General features: G+C 33.4%; 4 protein-coding genes across 8 annotated transcripts; 1 reads left to right on the forward strand and 3 right to left on the reverse strand.

Annotated features, from left to right (window-relative positions):
- Positions 1-3,590: 3,590 nt before the first annotated feature.
- LOC140862227 (uncharacterized) lies at positions 3,591-5,255 on the reverse strand. Its single transcript, XM_073265234.1, has 6 exons — positions 5,150-5,255; positions 4,879-5,040; positions 4,583-4,744; positions 4,407-4,499; positions 4,134-4,227; positions 3,591-3,955 (listed from the first exon to the last, which is right to left on the reverse strand). Exons 2-6 carry the CDS (start codon positions 5,038-5,040, stop codon positions 3,591-3,593), a joined length of 876 nt encoding a protein of 291 aa, XP_073121335.1. The 5' UTR covers positions 5,150-5,255.
- A 3,009-nt stretch (positions 5,256-8,264) lies between these two features.
- Positions 8,265-9,007, reverse strand: LOC140862228 (uncharacterized). Its single transcript, XM_073265235.1, has 3 exons — positions 8,840-9,007; positions 8,501-8,665; positions 8,265-8,384 (listed from the first exon to the last, which is right to left on the reverse strand). Exons 1-3 carry the CDS (start codon positions 9,005-9,007, stop codon positions 8,325-8,327), a joined length of 393 nt encoding a protein of 130 aa, XP_073121336.1. The 3' UTR covers positions 8,265-8,324.
- A 3,131-nt stretch (positions 9,008-12,138) lies between these two features.
- LOC140862229 (receptor-like protein kinase ANXUR2) lies at positions 12,139-14,592 on the forward strand. The gene has a single exon (XM_073265236.1). It carries the CDS (start codon positions 12,139-12,141, stop codon positions 14,590-14,592), a length of 2,454 nt encoding a protein of 817 aa, XP_073121337.1.
- Positions 14,593-17,655: 3,063 nt separating this feature from the next.
- Positions 17,656-23,022, reverse strand: LOC140867357 (nucleobase-ascorbate transporter 6). Of its 5 annotated transcripts, XM_073272430.1 has the most exons (16): positions 22,791-23,022; positions 22,622-22,641; positions 22,032-22,179; positions 20,891-20,988; positions 20,626-20,799; positions 20,394-20,494; positions 20,079-20,154; positions 19,943-20,002; positions 19,567-19,751; positions 19,272-19,368; positions 19,043-19,129; positions 18,866-18,924; positions 18,688-18,779; positions 18,519-18,596; positions 18,271-18,431; positions 17,656-18,176 (listed from the first exon to the last, which is right to left on the reverse strand). In XM_073272430.1, the coding sequence occupies exons 3-16, from the start codon at positions 22,138-22,140 to the stop codon at positions 17,958-17,960; spliced, it is 1,596 nt and encodes a 531-aa protein (XP_073128531.1). In that variant the 5' UTR covers positions 22,141-22,179; positions 22,622-22,641; positions 22,791-23,022; the 3' UTR covers positions 17,656-17,957. The 5 variants fall into 5 exon arrangements, with proteins under 5 accessions (XP_073128531.1, XP_073128532.1, XP_073128530.1 ...); XM_073272431.1 differs by lacking the exon at positions 22,622-22,641; XM_073272429.1 differs by lacking the exon at positions 22,622-22,641 and having other exon boundaries at positions 22,712-23,022.
- Between the last annotated feature and the right edge of the window lie 882 nt (positions 23,023-23,904).

The following is a 23,904-nucleotide window of genomic DNA, read 5'->3' on the forward strand; positions in this document are numbered from 1 at the left end:
ATTGAGATAATGGGTTAGGGTCCCAAGGGGTACCCATTTTTGTTAAAGGGAGAGGACCTAGACTATGCTAGGTTCGAACCATTAGCCACGCGCGCACGCGCCGCCGTCCGTCCGACCGGCCGGCCGGCTTGGCATGGACCGGACTGGACGTGGGCATGGGCTGGGCTGGTTCTTTGACACATATTTAATTTTTGGATGAAATAACAATTTATTTAATTTGTTTTGTTTTCGAAAATAAATAAATTAATTAAATTTCATGTCTGAAGAGTTGTGTCTCATAGTTGTGTCCCATTCAGAACCAGTGTATCTCTTCGGCTTGATTCAGTGCGCCCCTTCGCCTGAACCAGTGCACCACTTCAACTGAACCAGTGCGTCTGAAGGGATGCAACTCATCGAGGCAGTCTTCCAACGCCTATAAATACCTCACGTCTGACTCCATTTGAACTCGCTCATTTCTCATTCTCTTCCTCTGCATACTCTCATAATAAAGAGTTTCTTAAAGCACTTTCGAGTGTTCATGGTTCTTCGATTTTGTTGTGCTGCTAATCGAAGTGATATTAGCGTTCTATTTTGGGAGACAATTTGATCGACCTGTTAGCATCTCTGCGGGCAAATTTGTCTTAAAGATAGAGAGTCAAACTCTCGGCTCGCTATTATATTATATTATATTATAATATATTTTGTAATATATGTATATAATATAATATAATATAATATAATATAATATATATTATATATCTCGCTTTTCATCAAATATTTAAATCGATTTATCTTCATAAGTCCTTTTTTTTTTTAGAACTTACCTCTTTATTTTCTTTACAAGGAAACGTTTCTTCAAAGAAGACAACATTCCTTGATTCAATAATAGTCCTTCGTGCACATCACTTATTTCAGACTTATGTACCAAAAATGCACTACTATTATTTGCATATCCAATAAATATGCAATCAATTGTTTTGGTCCAATTTTTACTTGCTTTGGTTTTGGCACTTCCACCTTTGCCAAGCACCCCCACAATTTTAAATATTTGTAGGAAGGCTTGTGACCTTTCCACAACTCGTATGGATTTTCATCCTTACTCTTGTGTGGTACTTTATTAAGAATGTAGTTGGCTGAAAGGATCGCTTCCCCTCACAAGTTCTGTGGTAATCCTAAACTCAATAACATTGTGTTCATCATTTCTTTAAGAGAGCAATTTTTCCTTTCAGCAACACCATTAGATTGTGGTGAATAAGGCGCATTAGTTTGATGAATAACACCACATTCACAGCAGAATTGATCAAATGGTGCTCCATATTCTCCACATCTATCACTACGAATAATTTTTATTTGTTTGTTCAATCGATTTTCAACCTCATTCTTATAGTGTTTAAACACTTCAAGAGCTTCATCTTTACTTCGCAGCAGATATACATAACAATACCTCGTGCAATCATCAATAAAAGTAATGAAATACTTTTTTCCACCTCTAGTTTGCACAAACTTTAAATCACATAAATTGGTGTGAATTAATTCTAAAAGCGACGTGCTTCTTTCCACAGATGGAAATGAGGCCTTTGTTAATTTAGCTTCCACACAATTCTCGCATTTGTGTTTCCTGTTAACATCAATTTAAGGCAATAAATTTAATTTTACTAGTTTACCTAATGAATTATAATTTACATGATCCAAATGATCATGCCATAAATCACACGACTCAACCAAGTAAATAGAAGCATATCTTTTATTGCTTTCAAATATTACTAAGTACATTCATCGCATTTAATTTGAAAAGGCTTTTCTCCATATAGCCTTTTCCTACAAACATATCATTCTTAGACAATACAAACTTGTTAGAATGAAACACTAGTATAAATCCAGCTTTGACAAGTGCTGATCCAGATACTAGGTTCTTTCGAATGTCCGGAACATGCAGCACATCAATAAGGGTTAGTACTTTGCCGGATGTCAGTTTTAGCACCACTTTACCTAGACCCACAATGTTTGACGTAGTTGAGTTACCCATAAAGAGTTTATGTCCACTAATCGGGGAGTAAGTAGAGAACATATCTTTTTCTGCACATACATGTCTTGTTGCTCCAGTATCAATAAACCATTATTTTGGATTATCCACTAGATTGGCTTCAAACACAACCGCAGACAACATGAGATCAGACATGTCAGTTGACAATTTATCGTCTTCGGGGATGTTCACTTGGTCCCTTGATTTCTTTCGATTACCTTTATTTTCTTGGCAATCTCGAGCCAATTGGTTGGGTTTGCCACAGTTGTAACAATTTCCCTTGAACTTTTTGGCTTTTCCCTTCTTTGGACCATTTTCTTGGTGCTTTCTATTTTTGCTGGTATTTTGTTCCATCAAATTTTCCCTTGCATCAATCCTTGTTTCGGCCTTCCTTTCGGATGCCCTGTTGTCCTCCTCTATTCGCAGGCGCACGATCAAGTCTTCAAGACTCATCTCTTTGTGTTTATGCTTGAGATAATTCTTAAAGTCTTTCCACACAGGAGGCAACTTTTCGATCATGGCCGCCACTTAGAATGAGTCACTAAGAGTCATTCCCTCCGCATGAATTTCTTGCAAGATCACTTGTAATTCTTGCACTTGGGCCATAACTGGTTCAAATAATGTTTTAAGATTGTTAGGTAAAATACTAGTAATCTTGGGATATATTGAGTATATGCAGGTGAACAAAAATGGCTATAGGAAAATTAGTCGAGGCAAGAGTTTGACTCTTTTTCCTTAAAACATTATTGCCCCGCCCTGGTACTTACGGTTATTGGCAAAACGTTTCCCAAGATACAACGACTATCGACTTTAAAATAGTAGCACTACAAATTTTAAAGTCACACGAACTTTGAAATGTTCAGAACGCTATATATTCGAATTTTACTCGTTCAACTTAAAAATCCAAACCCAAGATTTTATGTCTTGTAAAATTTGAATCTAAGTGTTTTGATTAAAATTCGAAACACCTCTCGAATTTAATTCTAAAGATCGAATCTAAGCGCAAAAAGCTTAAAAAATCCGAACCAAGATTTTATGTCTTGTAATTCGAATCTTAAGCGCTAAAAGCTTAAAAAAATTCTTAGAATAATTATTAAACAAGAGATAAGAGAAAATGGTGTGCTTTGAATGCAAATAAGGGGTCTTATTTATAGATGTTGAAAAGTCTTGATGGAGAGACATAACTCTTCTCAAGCACTACTTCACATGAAATGGTGCACCTCTTCTCAATCACACGACCAAAAGGCCGTGTGACTAATTTGAATCACTCGGCCATGTGGCCGGGTGGTTTACTTATATTATATTATATACATATATTACAAAATATATTATAATATAATATAATATAATATATATTATATATCTCGCTTTTCATCAAATATTTAAATCGATAAAATTCAAACTAAATTAATTTCTCATTCACCCTGTCGAGAAATAATTTTCTTACGAATTTTACTCGCGATATAAAATTTATTCGTAACTTGTTCGAATTATTTATCAACTTTAAATGAGTACACAACTCATTTTTTCCAACACAAGAAACTTTGGAAACTTGACTTGCTAGTTTGAAACTAAAACTCTATGTTGGCTAAGAGTTAATTAGATAATACACCCATTCTGTTTTCTCCTTATCTGGAAGTGCTTTTAATAATCTAAACCGTTCAACATTACCATCCATCAATTTTTCGACTGCCTTAAATCTTTCGGTGCTCGTAAGTCCGGTTATCTTGGAGACAACTTCGTATATTTCAATACCGCTCGGTCTTTCTTCCTTCTTCCATGCCACAAACTCTCGAAAAGATTCGGCAATCATGCCCACAACTTCAAACGAAGTATCTTTTTTCGCTTTCTTGGTTTTATTGGACTTGGAATCAACTGAGTCTGAAGGCCACGAGCATTCTTGTGGAGAGTTTACCTCATTACCTTCTTCTCTGTGCTTTCTATAACATCCACCTACCAATAGATACGTAATTTTTGTGTTTAAAACTGGAATTTGTACATCTCCATCATTAATTTGAAACTTCTACTTATATGATAATATGATATGACAAACATCAAATATGGTTCAGGATTATATCTTCTTGAAGTGTGTACATATCTTTACTCAAAATGTAAAATATTTATCACGTACCTTTAAGATTCTCTCTTTTTCGAACCGATGGTTGATCAGTCTCCATTGGTGTAAAGCTATCAGATCCATCAACAGCTGACGATCCCCTTTTCATCTTAATCATAATAATCATTCAAGAAATATTTTTCATCAAACAACATGCAATTAATCAGAAGCTTAAGAACCTCCTAACTATATAGTGCAAAAAATATATTTGTTTGGGTTAACAAACTAGCTAAGGTGGTGTCACAGCAACCGTACGTAGAATATATATAATTTCTGGAGATATCATACCGGGGGGCAGTCGTCTTCTCTTTCACATGCTCGTTTTGAACTGACATAATCATCGTCATCAGGCCGAAGTGTGACCTCATCATCGTCATCATCCTAAGTGAACAAACAAACAACCAAATGCTTATAAGATATGATTATAAAAATTAACAACATAGTGAAGAAGATGGTAACGGTACCTTGATCTCACAAAACAAGGCCCTTTTCCCACCCGCCACGCGAACAACACCTCGGAAAACAGGGCACTCCTCACTTCCATCTTCCTTGGCCATAAAAGTCAGCCCATAATATCCAGCCCCGACACGATTCACCTTGCAAACCTTCATGACCTTGAAACTCTTCTACCATAACCAAGTAGAAACAAAATATTTAGAAAAATCTTAATAATCAAAGCTATAAACACATTAAGGTTAGTGTATGCAACTCTCGCTAATTTTTAGAGATTGCAAACACTATCTACGATAACTTGTCCAACCTCCTTGTCATCGTAAAATTTCAAAGCTAATTCCGCTAGATGCCTCAGATCATCTTGTTTGTCCGCGTTCACATACGTGACTGCTGCACCACCCCTCCGACCAGCCGTTACACCGCCCCTATCGGGACCAAGCTCCGGTGGTTCAATGCATAAATCACACATCTGTCAATACCACTAACCAAAAATTTCAGTTTCCGTTCAGATCCAATAACATGAACTAGAAATTAATGAGACAATTATAACATGAACTAGAAAGGAACAAATTTCATACTCTACGGAACGATTCCGACAAATATGAGTCGTCACTGGAAGAGGAGTCAGTACTAGAGTCTACGGTTACAGGAGAAAGATCGAGTGCCCTTTCTTCTTCGCTCCTCTCTCCATCACTGCACGTACGTTTTATATTAAACACCTAATCACAAGAAAATACAAATAGAATCGAAACAAATACATTATTCAAACGCCGATTGATACCTAATTTTTTTCAAGGAAGAATATCTCATCTTTGCATGCACAGGAAAAAAACAAAAAAAAAAAGAGATTGTACGTGGCGACGTGCAATTTTCCGTTCAGTATAATAAATTAATTAATCGTTTCTCGCACAACTAGAATTATTTTAGATGCGAATTCATTGTTGAATATGATTTTATTGAATGAATAACTGAGTGTTTGGAGTATTGTTGTACAAATAAGAGTCCTTCAGGGATTCTGAAACATACCAGGATACTATTGTCGTTGTTATTCTCAACTTGAATAATTAATAAATAATAATAGGTAGTATGAGATATCCTTTTATATTTAATAAAATTATCATAAAAACTTGTTTTATTCAATTTATATCTGGTATCAATGTTTTCAAAATCGAACGGGACTGGCCGGTTCGATCGGGAACTGGTCTGGTTCGAAATATATAATCCCAAAAATCGTTTTAACGGTTGAATCGGTCAGAACCGGTCAACAATCGAAAAACCGGTGCAATCGGTTTTCTGAATTTTTTTAATATTTTTTTGTTGAAAAATTAGTTTTTTTTAATTTTAACGCATTAATTTAATATTTTATTATATATACACATGATTATTTGTAATTTTCTTCGTTAAAACTATTATTTTAAGAATATTAGAGTTTTTTTAATTAATTAATAAATTTTTAAAAAATATATAACTATAATTTATATTTTTAATATATTTATATAGTTATTTAATTTTCAATCTCTATGATAAATATATTATTTTTGTCTATTTATACACATCTTTTAGGTTTTTAAAATTTAAAATATATTATTAATTATATTATATTATATAAACGGTTTTACAGTCCGGCCGTCAGGTTAAAACTATCTGACCGATTGAATCGTTTTTTTTAAGATAGATCAGTCAGATTATGAAAATATTCTAATTTATAACTAATATATCCTATAAATATTTTGTTATCTTTATCTATAGGTTTAAATTTTTAAATGATCATATCTCATAAAAATTATTTTAAAAACTCTAATTTTATTATGATCTCTATGATTTTTTATCCAAATATTATTTAGCATAAAAATTTTAATGTTGTCCGCATGTTAAATTACTAATATATAATATAAAGCACTGATCTTGGTCATTTTAATAAAAAAAATAATTGTAAAAATTAATTTTAGCAAATTTACCCGCTAATAATTGTCATGCTCATATTTTCAATTTTCATATTAAACTTTTTACCTTTTCACCTATGAATATAAAATTAAAAAAAAAAAAATTTCCCACAGAAAAACTCGTAATTCTCATTAATAAAATAATATCTAATTACAAATTTTTCAACCAAACCGAAATATTTTCATTTTCCCGAATCGGAAAAGTGGAAGAAGAAACAAAATGAGCAATATTCAAAAGCAACAGAATTTTCTTGATTCAAACTCTCGTATATTGTAAATTTTCATCACCACCCGTGATTGCTTACACAGATGTTAACGAGACAGAAACAATCAAACAAACCACAAGTCTTCGTAAGCCCCAATCATTACCCAAGGCCAGTGCTTCGTGGATTGCATTGATCTCACCTCTGTTATCGAGTGTGCAAGAGAATCCGAATAATTTTCTCACTAACTTATCAAAAGAAGAAAAAATTAGACTAGCCAAGATGCTAATGCCATAAGTTCGTTTCACCAAAAATATTAACGATGAAACTTTTGAAATTTGACTTAGCTTGTTAGTTTGAAACTAAAACGTAACTCTATGCTGGCTAAGAATTAATTTGAGAATACACTCATTCTCTTTTAATAATCCAACCGTTCGACATCAATTAAGGGAGTGTTTGCAAAAAAATATGTTTTTGTAGAAGTAATTAAATTTATAAATTATAAAAAAGTGAAGAAAAAAATCAAAAGTTAGTAATGTTTGAAAATAAAAGTGAAAAACTAAAAATCAAAGTTGGTAGTGTTTGATAAATAAGTTATTACAATGGTTTCAGCATTGACCTTTTGCTAAAATCACTTTTGGAAAATCATAATCATCATACTAGCTTTTAGATTTCAATTAAATTAAGCATAAGCTAACACATAATCTGAGTTTAAAGAACACACAATAGTGATTTTTTAAGCCAAAATCTAATCATCACTTTTTTTAGTGATTGAAAACACTCCCTGAAACTCAATATTGGCTAAGAATTAATTTGAATTCACACTCATTCTCTTTTAATAATCTAAATGTTCGACATTAACATCCATCAAATTTGAAACTTGTGCTTGTATGATATGACAAACATCAAATACGAAATTTAAATAAAACAAAAATAATAAATAGTAAAATATTATCACCTTTAGGATTATCTCCTCTTGAAGTACTGCATGTATACATGTCTTTTTAGAAAATCGAAATGTAAATTATTCATTACCTTTAAGATTATTATCTTTTCTGCAAGTGTCGCTAATTTGAACCGATCGATGGTTGAGTTTCCACTGGCATAAAGCTATCAAATCCATCAACAGCCGACGCCCATCTTTTCATCTTGACAATCATACGAGAAATATTTTTCATCAAATTTACAGAGAATTGCTTAAGAACTTAATTATGTATAGGGCAAAATATCTGGTATCTAAAGACAAATATTTCTGGTGGGCAATAACGTTTCTATACTTTTGATATTTGCTGCTACAGTTACTAGTTAACTGAGAAGAGATCGAAAATCATAAGAATTTTCATATGAATAACACTCCTTCAAGACGGACGGGTCAACCCTAACCGTTGAGTTTTATTCTTTAAATATATAGTCAAATTGACAGACAAATAGCACTAACGTAAGACAAATAATACTAACGTCGTCATGCTAGATGTATCAGTTTGTTTGATATACTTTGGCCGCCAAGACCATCTAAAAAAAACAACACAAAAACGCGACAAGTCACAAAATTTACAACAGTATATATATTTTCTGGAAAATATATATATATCATACCTTGTGCGTGCTCATTTTGAACCAACATAATCATCATTGTTGGGCAGAAGTGTAATCTCATCATCATCCTCCTAGTGAACAACAAAAAACCTACAATGCTAAAATTCTTCCGCCAAAATTAAAGAGAGAAGAAGATATATATGATAAAAATTAACAACATATATAGTGAAGAAGATGGTCCCGGTACCTTGATCTCACAAGACATGACCTTTTCCGCACCCACCACACGAACAACACCTCGAAAAACAGGGCACTCCTCACTTCCATCTTCGTGAGCCTTGAAAGTCAGCCCGTAATATCCAAGCCCCATACGATTCACCTTGCAAACCTTCACGAGCCTGAAACTCTTCGACTATATATAACCAATAGAAAAAACATGTAACAAAAATTAATAATAAATAAATAATCAGAGCTATAAATACATTAAAGAAGTGTTTGCAACCTCTAAAAATAATTGATTGATTATGGAGATTTTTTTAATTTATTTTTAAAGGTTGCAAACACTACCTAAATTAACTTCTCCAACCTCCTCATCATTGTAAAATCTCAAAGCTTTTTCCGCGAGATGCCTCATATCACCATCTTTGTCCGCGTTCACAAACGTGATTGCTCCACCACTCCGACCACCACCACCACCACCACTCCGACCACCCCTTCTGCCACCCCTTCCCGGACGAAGCTTCGGTGGTTCCATACATAAATCACATATCTGTCAACACACACTAACCAAATTGCTTAGTTTCTGACATTCATTTTTCAATGTGCATGGTGTTCATTGTTACATCATAAAACATGATAGTATGAAAAAATAAAACCACCAATTTTATTTTTTTTATTTTCCTACTGAATCCAAAATGATATCAACTATATAAAGGGAGCGCTTTAATTTCAATACCCTTTTGAGATTTTATAGATGGAGCGCTTTATTTAAGTGGGTTCAAATTTAAGGCCCAATGAGAGCTTGGGCTGCGTGGTTACACCAAAATAATAAATTAATTAATTGCACGACTAGAATAATTTTAGATGAGAACTGATTGTTGAATATGATTTTAAAAGATTCTATTGAATAAACAAATAGTCGAATGTTTGGAGTATTGTTATATGAATAGAAACATTTTAGGGATTCCAAAGAATCATATCGCGATATTATTTTGTCTCTATCCGGTGATTTAAGCATTTCCGATTACAAATAATAATTTCGGTGGTAATAAATCATAAAATTGATATGTATCCAACCTTTTTTTAAAAAAAAAAAATATTTTGATACGTATCTCTTACATAATTTTATTTGCATCTTATTATTTTACCTCTTGCAAAGTTAAATAAATTCATATTTATAATTTTTATTTAATACAATGCAAATATATATATAATTTTATTTGAATATACTCAGTTATCCCAAATAATTCGTTGTCGATCATAAAATAAACGGAAAACAAATTTGTTTAATTTCACATTTTTGGATATAAACAACGAAAAGCGTGTTATGATTCAGCATTTAATAATTTATCCTTTTTTCAAAGCGTACTATTTTATTTCAACTCGATATTGTATTAATCAATTTCTTAATTTTTAAATTGCATAAATTGCTCATACAATTATCACATTCGATTTTTATTTAAAACTCTGAAAATTATTTATATTAACGATAATGATGGAATTTAAATATAAAACAACGTAAAGAAAATAAAATATATAGACAAATTAAAAAAGGCAAAATAATTACTCTTCAAATTTTAAAAAAAAAACAAACAAACAAACAAATGCACTAACATTATTTTTTAATTCAATATTATGATAATATAAAAATAAACATTTAAATATAGAGTATTTATAAGGATTTCCGGAAATAAATTAACATAATTGTTTAATTTAAGTTAATTAATAAGGTAACAACGTGTGCTTATACACATGCAAAACGCCAAATTAAGAAATTGCGACGGTTTCAATTAGTGTAACCATAAATACAAGGAGGAGGAAAGCCAGCAGAAGTTTCGGGATACCACAGCAGGGGATGATGTGGTTTCCTTCTTACTAAATTTAAAGCAAAATTAAGGAATGATGTGGTTTATATCTTATCAAAATTAAGTAATTTAATCAATTTTAGTGTATATTTAACGTTTTCATGGAAGAAGCAATAATATCTTACGATTAATAAAAATGTTTATATTATTTTTAAAAAAAATTATATTATATATATATATATATATATATAATATATAATAATATTTTGATTTTATTTAATAAATAAATGAAGTAAAAATTAGGATCCCAATTTAAGAGTGTCAAATTTGAACTCAATTCGTCAATCCGACACGAGTCGACTTGAAAATTATCAGGTTAGGGTTGTGGGTTTTTTTTGGTTCGGGTCAAATTCGGGTTAACTTGACAGCTAACTCAAAAAAATTAACCTGGTTCGGATTGTGTTCGGGTCAATCCAGTTGACCCGAGGTGACCCGAAACATTATATTATTTTTTTTTTATATAAAGTAAAAAATATTTGTTACATTTTATATGTTGTATGTTTGAAGGAAAAAAAATTATTATATATAAATATAATATGTTTTTGTCATTTAATGTTTATTTTATACAATTTTTATGTTCTAAAATTATTTTTTATATTTTGTTATAAATATAATTTAAATTTTCTACAACTAAACTTTCAAATTAAAATTAAATATATATAAATTTAGATTTAGTTATTATGTGTTTAAATTAAATATTACTAGTGTTATTGTGTGTTTTGAATTTTTATTTAATTTTTTTAGAAAATTTTTTAAAAATAAAAAAAATCTGGTTGGTTCGGTTGATCAAGTTAGTCGGGTTAGCTGGATTCAGATTCGAATTAGTCATTTTCTAGTTGATTCAGGTCGGGTCGGATTGAAAAATTTTAAAATAATATTTTTTTCAATACTACTCGAACCCACCCGAATTGACAATGTTATCCCGATTCATTTGTCGTTCACATTTGATTCATCAAAATGGTTAAATAATAATTGTTGACGTGCTGATTCTCGTCTGACATGTAATTTTACGATTGTATATAGGGAAACTTATTTTTTGTCTATTAATTTTTTATTTTTTTGGTTTTAATCGATTAAATTTTTAAAGTTTGTTTTATTATACTAACTTTTAATTTTTGGTTATTTTGGTCTAATTGATATGTGATAATTTGATAAGTCAGCATTTATCAAAGCTACGTCATCATTTTTCGATTTCACATTATCATTTTTCGATATCACATCAGCAATTAGATCAAAATAATAAAAATTAAAAGTCAACGCAACAAAACCAACATTTAAAAAATTAATGGGAAAAAATAGACAACTAATAAACCAAAAACTTATATATATATATATATATATATATATATATATATATATATATATATATATATATATATATATATATATATATATATATATATATATATATATATATATATACGTTTTAGATGTTGTGCATAAAATTTAAAATCTGATTCCATAAATATTAAATAATACAAACAAAATAAATTAATCGATCTCAAAAAATTTTAATTCGTGTAATTGAGTAAATATATACTTAAAATTGTTTGAATTGCTTTAATTTTAGTAAGAAGAAAACCAATGCATCCCCTGCTGTGGTATCCCCAGGGGATCCGTTCCCGAATGAAACGGTAACTTTGTGTAACTGCGTGTTATTAATAAGTGTAATAATTCCAACAAAATAAGAGTAAATAATACCATTTTATTGGCTTTCTTCCCCCATTTTTTTTTTTTTTTTTTTTTTGTTAGTGTTTTGTATGTTTTCTTGATGATAACTTTTATCACTTTCCATTCAGCAATGAGCCGTAGAATCCAAGAATTTTTGTTGATGGTCATAATACTTTCTTTCACCTTATGCCAAGTTGATTCACAACACAAAGCTAGCAATACTTCATCTGCATATTCCGATTCATATGTCTTGGCTTGCGGAGCCATAACTGATGCCACAGACGTCCGCGGCAGAAAATGGATCCAAGACATCAAATTTCTGACTTCTCCGGACAAATCTTCGTCGGAAGTGGCTCGATCCCAAGACCCTTCATTGCCATCCACGGTTCCATACATGACAGCAAGGATTTTTCATTCGAAAGCCACTTATAGGTTCCACGTTTCTCCCTTGTTTCGCCACTGGATCCGGCTTCACTTTTATCCGTCTTGGTACAAGAATCTTGATCCCGCGAATTCGTTTTTCTCGGTTACTGCAGGTGGCTTCACTCTGCTCCACAATTTTAGTGCTTCCATAACAGCTCAAGCCCTCACACAGGCTTATATAGTGAGAGAATTTGCTTTAACAAGGCTTGATTCTGGTGCTCTTGAACTCACTTTCACACCCTCCCCTGCATATAATGGCTCTTTTGCATTTGTCAATGGCATTGAGGTCATTTCAATTCCGGAAATCTTCCACCCTGTTTCAATGATTGGATTTTCAGACAAGAATATGGAGACAGCACACCTCACGTTTCAGACTATGTTTCGGTTAAACGTCGGCGGGCAGTACATTCCAGCAACCAAGGACTCGGGCTTAAGCCGAACTTGGTATGACGATTCTCCTTATATATCTGGTGCTGCCTTTGGGGTGACATCTGAGGCTGATAACAATGTAAGTATCAAGTATCCTTATGATGAATTTAGGTACATTGCACCATATAACGTCTACAGAACAGCACGAAGCATGGGGCCTAATGCAAGTATCAACCAAAACTATAACCTCACATGGGATTTTCGTGTAGATGTTAATTTTACGTACCTTGTGCGGCTACATTTCTGTGAGTTTCAGTTTGACAAGGTGAATCAAAGGGTGTTTAGTGTTTTTATTAACCATCGAATGGCGGAGGAAGACGTGGACGTAATTGCTTGGGCTAAAGGTAGAGGAGTGCCGGTGTGCAAAGATTTTGCTGTATATGTTAATGGAAGGACTGGCGATGATCAAATGTTGGTATCTTTGCATCCTAATGTACGAGTGAAACCTGAATACTATGATTCTATCCTCAACGGACTCGAGATCTTTAAGTTCAACGACAGGGAGGGAAATCTAGCGGCCCCGAATCCGGTGCCACAACTGGTTAAAGCCAAGGCAGAGTTACAACAGGGAACTACATCCAAGTTGAGCAGTCATGGCTCAATCATAGGTTATGTTCTAGGTTCACTGGTTGTATTTGGCCTTGTCGTCGGTCTTGCTGTTTTCGTGAAGCAGACAAAAAGTAGGACAGACGACGCCTTATTTAGAATCGGTGGCTGGTTTCCAATCAACGGAAGTTCAGGGACAAGTAAGAGCAGCAGTCGAAGCAGCAGAATCTCGAATCTTGGGGGCTTCCACTGCAGGCACTTCACCTTAGCAGAGCTGCGACTTGCAACCGATAACTTCAGCGAGTCTAGTGTGATTGGTTTTGGAGGATTTGGGAAGGTTTACAGGGGATTTATCGACGAAAACACGAAGAAAGTTGCCATCAAAAGAGCCAACCCCTCCTCTGAACAAGGTGTCCACGAATTCTTGAATGAAATCGAGTTGCTCTCTAAACTGAGGCACCGGCATTTGGTCTCGTTGATCGGCGCTTGCGAAGAAAACGACGAGATGATACTAGTTTACGACTATATGGGCAATGGGACGCTACGGGAACATCTTTACAGTAGCGAAAATCCCCCTTTAAGTTGGAGACAAAGATTAGACATATGCATTGGTGCTGCTAGAGGGATTCACTACCTCCACACGGGCGCAAGGTACACGATCATCCATCGCGACGTAAAGAGTACAAACATCCTTTTAGATGAGAAATGGGTGGCAAAAGTTTCAGACTTCGGGCTGTCGAAAACCGGGCCTAGCCTCCACATAACCACGGTGGTGAAAGGAAGCTTTGGGTACTTGGATCCGGAGTACTTCCGGAGACAGCAGCTGACAGATAAATCGGATGTGTACTCTTTTGGGGTCGTACTTTTCGAAGTGTTGTGCGGAAGACCGGCCCTTAACCCGAGTCTTCCCAAAGAACAAGTTAGTTTAGCAGATTGGGCACTTTTAAATCACAAGAGAGGCACTCTAGAGCAAATTGTGGATCAACATATCAGAGGGGAGATCAATCCACAATGCTCCAAACACTTGGCCGAAACAGCGGCTAAATGCTTATCCGATCATGGCCTTGATCGGCCATCAATGGGATCGGTGCTTCGGAATCTCGAGTATTGTCTTCAACTTCAAAGGTCGTTTGGTGAAGCCAAGGATTTAATAATCTTGGAGGAATCTGAAGATCATCGTACTTAGTTGGTTCAACTGAATTTTAAGCCTTTGTGAACAGATTGGGGTATCTTAGATTTACAGATTCTATTGTTTTTCTCTAGCTTTAGCACATTTACGTTGAATTGCTAAGCTTCATGCATCCTTTTGGCACATAACTCTTTTGCAATACAAGTTATTCACATACAATTTCCAATACATGTATATGATCAATTCACGTTTTTGGGTGGGATTTGTAAATCAATTGAAGGAAATATTTTAGTAAATAAATCAATTTTGAAAAGAGAAAAACAAAAAAATTAAAACCTCCAATAGTAATTTAAAAAGTTTAGAATTTAAAAATATATATTTGAAATCTTGATGTTTTTTTTATAGATACGAAGAAGGACAAATGTTAAATAATAATTATATAAACTTAATAACTATATCAATCTAATATTACTCGCTTTTTATTGGCTAAAAATGAATATTTTCAAATCCATAAACAATGTAAAATGGAATTTTTTTACCAAAAGAAACTTTTTCAAATTGTACGTGAATAAAAGGGAAAGGTTTTTAAATTGTGAAATAACAACTTTTTTCTTTTATTTCATAGTTAGAGATATTAATGTAAAAGTTAGGAATTGAAAAATAGCTAGAGATATAAATGTAAAAGTGAGATACTAGCTTAGGACATAAAAGAAAAAAAAAAAGTTGGGGTTTATGCCTCTATGACTTGCTAATATAGTAATATATACTACATTGATTTGATTAACAACTAAAATGAAATTGATTATTTATTAATCGAAAGTTAAATGAATTTAAGGCCAACATATGTAACCGAAAAGTTGCAAGTGGATGAAAATTGAAATCAGTAAAAACGTTTTTGATTGTGTGCGTATAAAATAAATTATAAACAATAAACAATGCAATGTCTAAATAATAATACTAATTAGTAATAACCATTAGACGGATTAATAAGAAATGATATTTTAATAGTAAAAACAATTATCAATAACAACCAAATACGGCACACATACATAAATAAATAAGAATGTATCTTTCCCAAAAAATGTACATAAGAAAAGAGTATATATAATGGAGATACATCTATACCTTCATAAAAATATTGGTAGAAAAAATTTATTCATAATGAGTAGCAGCATGGTGGTGGTGTGTTCAGTGTTCCTGTCAAGATGTGAAAAAGTCATCTACCAAATATATGTATAAATATATATATCTAAAAGAAGTACGCATGTAGATCAAATTGCACTGAACTCATCCACCTTCTTCAAGAAATTATTAGAAGACGATTCTTTGAAGTTTGAAGTAATATTATTGTTTTGATTTAAATTCAATTCAATTGAATGATTAATTGTCTCTATTGAACTCTAATAACTACAACATTAATTGAATATATTTCACCCCTATATATAATTTACAATATTTCCTTCTTCCATAACTCTTATTCAGCTGATTTCTTATTTAACCTCTTTTTTTTCATTTTTCTATTCCAACTGGTTATGGAAAATTTTATAAATTGAAACTGTTTTTATGAATTTTTTTACTATTAGAAGTAAATGAAATTTGTTACATATATACTAAACTTGAACTGAAATTAAAGAATTAGAACAAAATAAATATTGTATTGTAACATAAAAGCGATTTTTTTGTTTTTATTAAGTGTAAGCACATGATGTATTTTGAAAGAGATACCATGTAGACATGAAAAATTAATCCATGTTGCATTTATTTTAGGAAAATGAATAATACACGCATGGATATTTAAAAAATTAGGGCTATAATTTTGGTTTAATTTTTGTAAATAATAGAACAATTGATTTGCATCTATTTTACGAAATTAAACCGCACACTCATGAAATTCACAAAATTTAAATTCACGGTCAAAGCCATGAATTGGTGCTATAATTATGCTTCTAAGTGGTTTTTTTCCCACCGACGACCACGGTTACTTGACATGATGATTTTATTTAATTGTTTTCGAAAAAATATATTTATTAATTTTCTTATTGCATTATAGTGGAAAACGCTTTAAAAATGACTGTTCAAAAAAAAAGGCCAATTAGACCAACCATTTGATTGCTCATCAATTTTAATTTTAAAAAATAAATACAAAAATTCATGTGAGACGGTCTCGCGGGTCAATTTATGAGACCGATCTCTTATGTGGGTAATTGGGTTACTCGAAAAAAAAAATTGTTTTTTATTCTAAAAGTATTACTTTTTGAATATGAGCAGAGTTAATCTTTCTCACGGATAAATATCCATGAAACCGTCTCACAAAAAACCTGCACAAAAATAAATTAGGAATGATATATAATATAGAGATAAATAATATATTGTAATAAATAAAATAATAGTTAATATAATATTCGGGTTGATTGATATGTTATAGTTTGTTTGATTTGATTGATTAAATTTTAGATAAATGACAAATTATCATTTTGTGTTTTTAACAATTAATAAAATATCTTTATATTATTATTTATAAAGGGTAATATTTTAATTTAAATTAAATAATTTGATTGATGTAAGATAAATAATTAATATATAAATAAATAATATATGAAAAAAAACATGAAATAAGTTATCCATAGTAGATAAAAAATTGTCTTAAACCATCAAAACGTGACGTCACTTTTTTATATTAAAAAATATATATTTAATTTTGCGCTGTTTTTTCAGAATTTTTAGCTAATTTTTTTACCAACCCACCCCCAAAAACGGAATATCCATTCTTTAATTTTACTGCTCAATTAACTCTCCAAACAATTGAGTCATCACCATCCAATCCAAAAATTCTTCAATCCCCAAACAATTGAGCCACCATCACCGGTGACTATGTTGTCGACTATGTTGCTGCTAACCCGTCCCGATCACTCCATCGCCGACACCGAACTTTACATTTCAAACTTTGATTTGGACTGTAACTCATTGCCCACAATATTAAAATTTTCGAGCTTCAAATTGAACTCTAACCAAGTACATATACACTAGTTTTTTTTATCTTTACATCCTTAGTTGGAACCGCCGTGCCACCGGTAACCAAATAAACATGTTACTCCCTATTAATTTACCATCATGCAAGTACCATTCCATTTAAACCAACATCAATCCCAACTGGTACTAATTATCTTGAATTTGGATACATGGTTTACAAGATCCATTGACAGAGACAAGTTGCAATTACCACCAACTCCCAACAAAATTAAATAAAAACTAACAAACAAATGTTCCACATCGTGCTATTTATATTTCTATTGCAAATGAACCATTTAAACACATCGCACGAATCAAAGAACCATTGTGTATTCTCACCCGATGCATATCTAGGGAGGAACTCATGATTAAAGCTTTGAGAAAGACCTTGTCGTCTTTCCGGGCACAGTCCATCAGACAGATGGGAAATATTTGTTGAGATTGAAGGGAAGGGAATAGAATTCCTCGCTTCTTGTGTCCGTCTTAAAGGTTCGGAACTTGTCCCACCAATGTTTGCCTCTGTCTTTCCTTACTTGGCTATCTGGCTTGTGCAGAGTGGCGTCCAAAAAGTATGCTAGTATACTGGCCACGAAAGCTTCTGATGAGAAGGGGACGCTGACCATGTCGTTAAACTGCCAAGAACAAAGGAAGAAAGTGAGATTGCTGGTATGAGCAAAACTCAGTAACCTTTTGCTCAGAGATCCAAGTACTTGTGGCTGTGCTTACCCATCTGCCACCAGTGTTGACGGGACCAAATCCTTTAATAGCGGTGTACTCGTTGAAGTACTGGGGGATGGACAAGCCAAGAAAAATTGAAAATCCTAGTATGAATTTGTTCCGGAAACTGTTCAGCTGGCAGAATTGAAGGAAACTCAAGCCACCCGCGCCTGTGCGTTCACAAATGTAATGACATATCAGGCAAGTTGAAATATTTGACTATGCTCAGGTGCTTTTATCTGATTGTAAACACATACCAACGTAAGCAAAGAAGATACAATACAGGGCACCCACGATAGATGTTGGAATTGAAGCAAAGACAGCTCCAAATTTCCCTGCAGACACATTTTTCTCATTATGGCGCATTTTGCAAGCAAAAGAATGAGATTTCATCAGAAAGACTTGTGCACGCCGGGAAAGTTTTACCGAGAACAGAGAAGAAAAGCATGAATCCAGCAGATATCTGGACCACCCTTCGACTGCCAACACGTGTCAGTGCTAACAGGCCAGCATTCTCACTGAAGGGAAGCACAGAAAGACAATATCTTATGGCCTGAAAAAATTCTTAGTAGTAACCTTGAAGCAATTTTAGTGACAATCTTACATAGATACTGAAGATCCATTGGCAGTTCCAAACACTCCCGATAATAAGATTGCAACGCCCTAACATACATTTGGAGGTTGAAAGAGAAATCAGGTTCTTCAAACTCTTTTCAAGGAATTTGTTGAGATAATCTGACCTTTTTGACAAGTGAGATTGATGTTAAGATGCATGGTTTACCTGCCAGCCTACTCCACGGCTGAGAATAGATGGTGGCAACGGGGTTGCACTGGCATATCTGGACACCGCAATAAAGCCACCAGTTGACTGCATATAACCATTGACAACATGTTTAAGCAAAAGCAAGTTAACCATTTCTCGGCACGTCTGCCTGAATGAAAATATCAGTCTCCATGCACTGAAGACAATAAAGAAAGGAGAATCTTGAAGAGAAGTGAAAAAGGTAGACCTCCACAAGAGCAACAAATGCAGCCATCATCATAGCGAAGGCTTCACCAGCATCAAATGAAGGTGCTCCCCATTGAAAGGGATATGGAACTCGAATCCTGCACATGCAAACCAGCGATGATGATCATGAATAGAATTTTGTATCCTATTCGCTATATGTAAGTGACAATCAAGTATTCTTCACAGATGGATTTTATAGTGATAGTTTCTTCAGAACCGTGTGATTATATGAAACGAGCATAGAGTAAAACCAGTGAAAATAATATTACAATCAACAAGAAGAAGCCCGAGCTTACCAAGGAGCGGCATCAATAAGTCCAGCACGATCAGTTCTGCAACTTACTTGGGTCTTTGGTGGCCTCCCATTGTATGCACCACCCACGGTAAGTAGGTGAGCATAAATCCACACGATTACCACAGAGAACAACACAGCAAATCTGTCAAATATATGTTTTCCTGGACGTATGAGATGAACCAAGTACTGCAGAAACCACAATTACATGAGTATAAAAACTTGTCGTAATGGACAAACAAAGCAAAAATAGCCAAAATCAACTATCTGCTGGTACTTCTATCTAAAATTATGAGCTTTGTAGAGGAAAACCTTATGTAGAATTGTTCTCATAGATTATTAACAAGAACTTTTGTCAGACGTATAGGTTTGATTTTTACCTGAGAGAAAAGAACCAATAGAATGAGTTGTGGCAACCCAATTTCAATACATTTGGCAACCTGTTAGCACATGGAAAGGTCAAACACACTGGTTTATCATAATCAAAGGCAATATTCAAGTTAGAATTGGCCATACCACAGGAAAACCAAACTCATAGAGCCCAAAACCAACAAGAGAAACCAAAGGAACAACTGAGATTGGACTCAGAAATCTGCACCATTGTTAAACAAGTTGGATAGGTAATAAAGGAAGACTGGGAGAGAGAAAGTATTAAAGAGAAAATGCCATGAGCTAATCGTCAAAATTGTTTGCTAAGGATGACGGACATGCAAATTTGAATCTATGACATGGATGACACAATAATTTGAATTGTATCTTAAATAATTTTTGTGGCCAAACTGCAAAATTCAATGAGTCTACATTCATATCGAGTACATAATTTAGACAAACCTTGCAACATTGCGCCAAAGCCCACTGAAACCTAGAACTATCTGAATGGTCGATGCAACAATATATGCACCCTGGGTCGCCCGCATTATTTTCTTGAACTTCTGCACGGTCATTTACAGTAAAACATGTATCAGGCGGAAAACGGAGTAAAAAGCATTGATGTAAACCACTTGATGCTAGTGGAGTTATGTAATATTCGATCAGAAGACAGAAATGGGATCAGATCACTAACCGATGAAGGGTCAGGATCACTCCATCTACCAGATAGAATAATTGAAATTGTGGGAGCAACAAAGGTGTATGACCCTCCAATCACAGCAGGTAATCTGGTTCCAAACCATGTTTGCAACAGTGTGTTCAGACCAGCAACGAAAAGCAGAGTCTGAATAACTTTTGCTTTCTCCTCCTGAAGAAAGGCAAGTGAATTAAGATATGTCAAAAAACAATATATTAGAATTTCAGATATGGAACTGTGTAAAAGTATTCTATGGCCTCACATATCCTCCTCCCATTTGAGGAACCAGGGCAGTGGGTATGATGACTGTTGTGCCAAGCATAACAAGATAATGTTGGAACCCTAGAAGGATGGCCTCCGCTGCAAAACAATAACAGCATTCTGTCAAAAAAGCCCACACCTTACTTTTATGTATGCATCTCAATAACTAAAAAGTCATTATAATAATTATATAACGTTTCGATGTTAAATGATCGGAGTAAATTGGTCACAATAATTCTCAAGGTCACGGAGAAAGAAGTCTTTGTATCATCATTATACCACACAGGAGGATAATAGCGAATGTAGCTCTTAAATCAAATTATATGTCGAAATATTTAGGGGTCATGTTTCCTCAATGTGATCAAAATAAGAATTGCTATGATAAATTGAATGAACAGGAAACCATAAACTGGACCGGAACAGTCTACAATAACTCCTTAAGAAGTTTCAGAGTAGCCAGCAAGGTACATTAAACCCCACACAACCTTCAAAACTAAGCTGCTTACAAAAGAATATTGAATGGCATATATTCAAGCATCAGTTCACGGAAAGCAAATCGAAGTACACTTTAATTGTAGAATATACTACTATCTCACTCAGAGAATCAAAAAGGGCAAGATAATGTAGAATAACCTTAAAAGAGTAGGACAAACAGAACAGGCGCCACAAAATTTAGAACACAACAAATACTAAGTGACCGCACAATAATATACAACAAGTATATATAAACTGAAAAGCAAACAAGTAGCTTTATCCTAATATTCTTTAACAAACACGCTCTATCATCTCGCCCCCACAAAACCACAAATTCATTGGTCCCGGAAGCCTGAAGCCATGGTCTAACATTAGATGTGAGAGAGTGGCCTAAGTTCAATAACTTTACCATAGCTAAAAATTGGATACTATCCATGCTCTTAGTATTTCAGCCAAATTACTTAAATTTTCCTTTCAGATCCAATGAGGAGAAGAATAACAAATACTTGGCAACATGAACGGTGAAAAAAAGAAAAAGACCCAAGTACTCCCACCAGCTAAAAGTGAAAACTATGGTTCAAGGAATCAAGAAGCACTTTATACCAACTCTGAAAGCTCAAAATGTAGAATATACTGGAAAAAGAAGAGACAGTATCAAAAACACTGACGCCATGGAGGAGGGCTGGTGATGCAATAAGAAACATTGGGAAGCTGATCTTTGGGTATATGTGGTGCTGGCTCATCTGCTTTTGGTCCTGGAGCTCCTCCTCCTGCCATTTTCTTATAAAACAATGTGTCTCTTTGTACCTTTTATATCTGTAAAATCATACAAGAGAAACAGTTTTCAAGATTCTTCGTCAGGATCCCAATTCAGAAAATGCAAAATGCAAAGCTCCCCCGAATCTGCAACCACTCTTGTAAATAAATGAACTCTTAGAAAAAAATTGAAAATACATCAGAATCGTGAACAAAAATGCAAGTTTATGAGCACCCAAGGAAGTTAGATTCAAGAAAAATAAATGGCTCAAAGAACACGAAATAAGAGCAGTACATTTAATGCGTAAGTTTCAACCATACAACACAACTTTTCTTGTAAACCATAAATACAAGTTAAGACCACAGTGACAGGGGAAGGAGGAAAGACAGCAGAATGAAACGGTAACTCTTGTGGTTTTGTGTTATTAATAAGTGTAATAATCCCAACAAATTAAGAGTAAATAAGAGAATCCCATAAAAGAACATGGAAGAAAGAAGATACCTAATTGTGAAATGTGGAAGCTTTTCAAGAAGCAAAAATCAAGAAAGCATGGAAAAGTGAACTCAGGTCAGTAAAATCAAAAGACCCCACCTCAAGAAAAAGTTTCTTTTTCCAGCATTAAAAGAGAGCAAGAGAGAGAAGAAAATGGGGGGAAAGGAGGGAACTTTACAAAAAGTTGGCAATGGCAATGGCAATGTGTGTGTTCTTGCACGAAGGCAAGAAAAAGAAGCCTGGATAAACAGTGAGCAAGAAAAGTGTGAAGATGAAAAAGTTACAAAAATGGCTCAAATATTTGTACTGGAAAACCCCTTCCTCTGTTTCTTGAACAGCTCCAGCCTCCACTCTAGAAAATGTAAAGCGGAGAAGCACAAACTGAGGGGAAATGGGAATCTTCGATAAAGTAGAGTTTGATGGTACCCAACCATAAAATTTATAATAATAATAATAATGGTGATAAAAGTATATTTTAAGGCTTTATTTAATGTTTTCTTGCCATGTTTGCCTCCTTCCCGCATTTACTCATCAATGCAAATGAATTTTTTGAACCAGCTCTCTTCTTGTTATTGCTATGCTGGTAAAAAAGGAACTTGAGGAAAATAGACATCATGTGTGTTTTGTTGTTAAAATTAGTCTTTTTTTATATCAGCATGGGTGGATTAGGATTTTTGTCCGAGACAGAGAACCAGAGATAATATATGTGTATATATATAAAATCATCACGTAACAAAATTTGAAATATAATAAGTTTAACTGATATTGTTATATTTCGAATTTAACTCACAATTGACTCTTACGACTTGACATTTTATGGAGATAGCCGGTAATAATTTCATTCCATAAGCTAAGAGTTAAGTAATATATCTTTTTTTAATATGTTATAGTATTATTTCTCCTACAAACAATAATTTAAAAAACAGATAGCAACCTATTATTCACTGAAAAATCTCATTATCCTGTGAACATTGCACACTTTTAAACAAAATTAAATTGTTTTTAGAAACAAAGGTACATTTTCCTCCTCATGCAAATGAATCGCGCCTCAAATTATTCTTTCAATTGACACACAGAACGCTAAAATTGGCTTCTAGATCATTAGATTCATTTTTTGTATAATTTCAATTTCAAAACATTTTAGTTATTTCATATCACCAAAATTTCAGAGTGACAGTTGCATCTTAATGGAGTCGTTCATGCTAAAGAGATAACTATTAAAAAATAAACAAACATATATAGTAAGACCGTACGTCTAAAAAACAATCCACAAAAATAAGCAAAATCCATGA

Source organism: Henckelia pumila, chromosome 4 (assembly GCF_033568475.1).
Source record: "Henckelia pumila isolate YLH828 chromosome 4, ASM3356847v2, whole genome shotgun sequence".
Taxonomy (NCBI): domain Eukaryota; kingdom Viridiplantae; phylum Streptophyta; class Magnoliopsida; order Lamiales; family Gesneriaceae; genus Henckelia; species Henckelia pumila.